This window comes from Propithecus coquereli, unplaced genomic scaffold (assembly GCF_000956105.1).
Source record: "Propithecus coquereli isolate 6110/MARCELLA unplaced genomic scaffold, Pcoq_1.0 Scaffold12, whole genome shotgun sequence".
Classification (NCBI taxonomy): domain Eukaryota; kingdom Metazoa; phylum Chordata; class Mammalia; order Primates; family Indriidae; genus Propithecus; species Propithecus coquereli.
The window spans coordinates 2,290,734-2,296,945 of record NW_012136080.1 but is presented as its reverse complement, the minus strand read 5'-3'; the positions used below and the strand labels follow the sequence as shown (position 1 = coordinate 2,296,945).

The 6,212-nt window shown below is 37.3% G+C and overlaps 1 protein-coding gene across 1 annotated transcript in view; it reads right to left on the bottom strand.

Annotated features, from left to right (window-relative positions):
• Nucleotides 1-5,096: 5,096 nt before the first annotated feature.
• The window catches only part of SGOL1 (shugoshin-like 1 (S. pombe)), a 39,182-nt gene continuing 38,066 nt past the window's right edge, over nt 5,097-6,212 (bottom strand). Inside the window, exon 8 of the mRNA XM_012663773.1 lies at nt 5,097-5,164. Within this exon, the coding sequence (XP_012519227.1) occupies nt 5,097-5,164 (68 nt within the window). The remainder of the gene's footprint in view (nt 5,165-6,212) is intronic.

The window sequence follows — 6,212 nt, the reverse complement described above, 5'->3', positions numbered from 1 at the left end:
CAAAATGTGTTTGAAAGAATGAAGATGTCCCTTCATAATAAAAATAAAACAAGCAGTGTCTAAGTGAAATACCAGAGATACCAACCGTCAAACTTCGTTCTGAAGGAAATTGGACATTTCATACTTAATAACCTAAATAATTACAGAAATTGAGAAGCGGAAACAAGATCAGACTGAGGTACTATGGATAGGCTAATAATTTGTCACCCCTTTAGGCTGATATTCTTCAGACCAACCCTCAGTGTTTACTTAAGAGAGATTCTAAGTACTGCACAAGGAAGGGCTACTGGTGGCAGCCCTTGGCCTTTAACACTGTTCGAGCTTTTCTGTTCTAGTCCTTAACTAGCATTCTCCTCTTAGCAAGGTAAAAATGCCAAAGAAAAGAGATCAGTTACTCTGGAATGTCAAAGGTCATAATGGTTGCAAGTTCTTATTTCAGATGTAGTAATGAGGTTGACATTTTTTTTCATCTGTTGAAACATATTTAGATTTCTTGACTATTGAGACACTTTTTTCCTAGTAGAAAAAAGGTGCGTGCAGGGAGTGGTGGGGGTAGGCTGGACATGTGGTGGCAGGGACTGAAGTCAATGTCTCTGCTTGAGTCTTAAGGCTCTTGGTTATAGTATTTACTTTCTCCTTTGGCTGTATTAAAACTACCAGTGTAAGTTGTGATAAAGATTGGCAGGGTAAAAACAGTGTTACTAATGTCCCAGTTAGGCAAAGAGATGAAAATGAATTTAAAGAGGAAAAAATAAAGAGCAAGTGGCAGAAGGTTTTCAGGTATACTTTGGAGGAAGAGCTTCAACAATGTAAACAAAAGATCTTACAAGGAGATGAGAGAACAATCATAAGTATGGTGAAAAGTCTCCTTTAATGTAATGTATGTGTATTTATGCCTTGATTTCTTTATGGGAACATCTTTACTTTCTTATGGGAAAAGGAAGCTAACAATGACAAAGATGGGTTTATTCTGGGGTTTATTAAAAAATGGTATAATTTTGACAAAGCAGAGAAAAGCAAAGAAAACGAAAGTCAAGCTTCCTGCTCCCTCTTCCTATTGGGAAATGCAATACAATCTTGGTAGGGCCAGGAGTTGAAAAAGATGAGAAATGACATGTATAATTTATGTGTGTGTGTGTGTATATTTATATATAGTCGTGTGTTGCTTAATGACAGGGATATGTTCTGAGAGATGTGTTAGGCGATTTTGTCATTGTGTGAACATCACAGAGTGTACTTACACAAACCTAGATGGCATAGCCTACTACACACCTCGGCTCTATGGTATAGCCTATTGCTCCTGGGCTACAGACCCATATAGCACGTTACTGTACTGAATGCTGTAGGCAATTGTAACACAATAGTAAGCATTTGTGTATCTAAACATATAAAGGTACAGTAAAAAATACGGCATAATCTTAAGGGACCACTGTCATATATGCAGTCCATCATTGATCGAATCGTCGTTATATGCACATGACTGTGTTTGTGTGAGAAATTTTATGAGCTGAACCAAGAGTTGCCAGTTTTAATTTATCTAGGTTTGAAGTTCTTTCAAAGAAAATCCTTGGAGAACTTGTTGTAGGCTAAACACCTTCCCAAAAGAATGCACATGTTTACACGAGTGCACTTTCTGCATATCAGTTCACTTGGTCCTTGGACCCTCCTAAAGTTCATTGGTGAACCCCAGTTTCAGAATCTTTGCTCTTTGCCAACCTCTCATCTTCTGCAGTGAACAGCTGGGGCATCTAGTCTCTGCCTAAAAACATCTAAGAACAGAGAATTTGCCTTTTTGTGCAATAGGGCTATTCAACAATGGAATAGGCAAAAGGTTATAAGAAAGTCCGTAGGTTAGGGTGAATTCAGCTGTTTTAAAGACTTGAATAGAATCCACCCTTGGTTCATACTACGTTTGTGATCAAGTTCTAATTGAAAGCTATTCCCACAAAGTGCTATTAAGTGTGCTAGCACTGTCCCTACCCTCCAGTACACCGAAGGACACTTGTACAATTGTAGCTATGTACACAACTCAAGAACCCTTCTACGTTTTTAATACATTGTTAAAACATTTCTAAATTTTGAAATATAATTAACATACCATACACAAATCTTGTGTTCAGTTTGATGCCTTTTGACAATTTTATTCACCAGTATCACCACTACCCCAAAGATTTAGACACAGAACATTTCCAATCACTCAAGAAAAGTTCATTTGTGCCCCTTTCAGGTTTGTTCCCCCTCCCCATCTCCAAGCAGCCACTTGTGACTTCTATCACCATATGTTAGTTTTGTCTGTTCTTTTATGCCCTATAAATAGAATCATACAGTCTGGCTCATCCATGTTTTAGCATATTTCGATAGTTCGTTCATTTTTATTGCCAAGTAGTATTCTGTGGTTGAAATATATCACAATTTGTTTGTCTACTCAACTTTAGGGGTCATTTGGGTAGTTGCCAGGTTTTGGCTTTTACAATAAGGCTACTATAAACATTTCTTTACAGATTTTTTGGTGCTTTCATTTCTCTTGTGTAAATACCTAAGAGTGGAATTGTTAGGTCACAAAATAGATGTGGGCTTAACACACTGCTTTGGGAACTACCCCCAGTGTACTCTTGTGCCAGGTAATAAAAACCCCTTGCAATAACATCAAAAAACAAAACAAAACAAAAAACCAAAAAACAAACAAAAACTCCCAAAACCCAAAGTAGATGTGGGCTTAATTTTATAGACAATTCCTTCTGCACTTATTTGTATTAACATGTGAAGCATTTTTTATTCCAGTTCCAATATTTACTGTTATCTATTCCTTCTAGGTTTTACATTTATACATTATACATTTATTTGTAAATTATGTTTTCTCATATTCATTATTGATAAAAATATTGAACAGGTTGGGGGAGAGGATGAAAATTTCCATCATGATGCTAGATACCGACTTGCAAGATGCCAACGATCAAAATTCCTTGAGTGTGATCGTGTAGCTGTTATTGGAACCCACCTAACGGTCCCCGTCCAGGTCACGTTTCTTCATCTTTCCTATAAATACCAAGCTGGAATAAATTTTAGATACCTCTCTATTTTGTTATTTATTTTATTACATGTATTTTCTTGCACAAATGCTACTTCCCAACACCTTTTATTATGAAACACTATGCATAGTCCTGCTAACCATCCTTAGTCTATTCTCATTAGACACACCTTTCTGCTCAAAGCTGTAGTGAGGACGTGTTTAAATAATGTATGCGAAGATGGTTTGAAGTGAATGTGAAACACTGTGTAAAATTTTAAGTTAATACTATAAATTTAAAAATTAAAAGAGGCTTTTTACCTAAAAGAGTATTCATGTATCGTTAATAGAATATGAACACTATTTTATCTGTGTTGGTACTAAGTGGGTTTGAACTAGCTGATAGAATTTAGTGCGGATAGTCAATCTGCATGGGTTCCTATAACCAAATAGTTTTCTTACCCAGGAATCTACCACTTATCGAGCACTTACTAGGTGTCAGGCACTCTTCTAAGCATTTTAAATATATAGACTCAATGAATCCTTATGACAATTTAATGAGAACACTGAGATAAAGAGAGCCAGTTTTCCCAAGAAGTCAAATGCAGGGATTCTGGATCCAGAGTCAGTGTTCTTAAACACTGTGCAGTGCCACATTTACATTTAAAGAGTAGTTGTCATTTGTTGCAGCATGAACTATCTGGATATTAAGCCTATAACTGTAGTTCCTATTCCTTTTACACTCTCTACTATTCACTGCAAATTCTTATCTCATTCCACATTTATTGAGCATCTCCTATGTTTAAAATGATAAGGATAGATAAGTTGCCAGTTTTTGAGGCTAAAAATCTATTACTGGAGAAGAAGTGTAACATTAGTGAATTCAGAGGTGAGAGGTTAATGTCAGGTTGGGGTAAGAGTTGATGATTTGTTGTGGGGATCAGGTTGGATGGATAGGGTCATGAAACACCTTGCCGAGGAGCCTGGATTTAGAGAATGTGTGTAGGTACAAAATGATCAAAGTAGCAATTACATTTTCATGGGGAGGGCAGACATTAGACAGTAATTACGAGAGTCAAGAGTGCTACAATGGACGGTAGATCTTGCAGTGGTGGGACCAAGAGTGGCTTCAGTGAAAATATAAATTAAACAAAAATACTTTTTAAGCAAATGTAGCTTTAAGATAGGCCCGTTCTGGTTCCCTGGCCTCCCACCCCTAGCCCCATTATCTTCCTCATTCAAAAAATCACCTTAGGGCCCTGTCTATAGGGAAATTCTGGAGCTTCTGCTAGTATGGTACTATGAGACTATAAAAAGGAAGGTAAAATCTGGTAAGCAAGAGCTCAGAGAAAGCTTCTCAGAGGAAGTGAATTTTAAGCTGTGGTGCTGCAAGATGAATAGGCATGACGAAGGCAAAATTTAGAGGCAGGCAGGCAGAGATGACACAGGCTGAGAATGTCAAAGAACTGGGAGAATCTAACATGACAGGAGTTGTAGGAAGTAAAGAGAAGTGTCGTGTGAGATGGTGCAAGGTCATACAGGTCATATTAAAAATACTGGATTTTATCTTGAAAGAAATAGGAAATTGGCTGTCAAGCATATACACGTCTTGTGATTTTAAAAAATCACCTTGGCATTAGGATCGGAGACCTTTGGTTATACAATATCAAAGAGTAAGATAACTTAACCTTGTCCCCTAAAAATACCCGGAAGTGCTAGGTGAAACGCACTACATTTGAGGACACAGCTGGGCTTACAAAGTAGAAGAGGTAATCTCCAAGTGACATAATCAACAGGAAACTAAAAATGGGGGGTCAATACGTGTACTGGTTCTTTGGTCACCCTGGGAAAGTTGTTATCTCTAATTAAAGGGCTTAGGTTTTAATGTGTATGTGGGTTGAGTGAAACAGATTGTTAACATCTCCCCACCCCCCACAATAAAGCTATAAAAGATTACAAATCTATAAAAGGTTTGTACCCATTAGTGAAAGTATGAACTAAAAAAGTTTTCTAAGGATTTGAAGCCCTTGGACTTCACCTCGAGCAGGTTGGGCTTCAAATTTACATTTCCTACATGCTCTAAAAATCTCTAAACAAATCCCCAAACACAGCATAAAATAAAAATTGCTTCTTGGGCAGATGATACCTCCAGGGCTCCTGGTAAAAGCAACATAAAAGCAGTCTGCAGGGATGTTTCCACAACCCAGGCCACAGGTTTTTCTCTCAGAAGGAAAAAAGTTCCATGAACGATTTCACGTTAAAAAATTAGGAAACAAGTGAGCAAATAATTCATCATAATCAAAAGTGAGCAGATACAACAAATATCAGAATTAGACACCTAATGTGAGAAAACATATCAATATCCTAAAAGAAAATAGGTGCTTATAACTGCCAAAAACACAGAACGAAACATTGACAAGTTAATTAGGCGGTGATATAACCAAGGATAGAACGAATGAACTAGAATACAGAACTGATTAAATGATACACAAAGAATGTAACTAAAGAGATGGAAAATATGAAAAATGGGTTAAGAGACAGAGGACAGGCTGTAAACAATGTGTATTCCATTAGGGCACAATAGTTGTTTTGCTCACTGAGGCATCCCAAGTGCCTAGAAAAATGCTTAGCACAGTTGGTGCTAAATATTAGTTAAATCAAAGCCCACCAATTATTACATTGCATAAGGAGAGAATGGGGGAAAGGCAATATTCAATAAGCCAAGAACTTTTCACAACTGATAAAAGGTATGAATAATTATAATCACAGTGAATCCCAAGAAAGATAAATTACTGACTTCCACTTCTGCCTATGAAGACGTAACTACTATGGGACTTGTTCATCCACAGTAAGTAACAGGATGAAATATATCAATCAACAGTTTTCAGAAATTGGGCAATAGGTAGCACAGTACTTCCCTCCTAGAGAGAAGGAAAATAAGCAGTGAGTCCTAAATTCATGCCGTATTTCTTCCAAAGGCAGGTTCAGAATGGTGGCACAAGGAGTGGGAATTGAAACAGTCCATGGAGTTGAGGAGACAGAGATTGAATTTTGGAGACACAGAAGAAGCAAGAATTTGCTAGTAGAGTGCTAGATAGGAAGGAGCTATACAGAGAAAGCTCCAGAATTGTGCTTAACGGTCTGCTTAACAATTAAGTCTTGATTAAATACTTACCTGCACATATGTAGCATGAAACTTCATGAA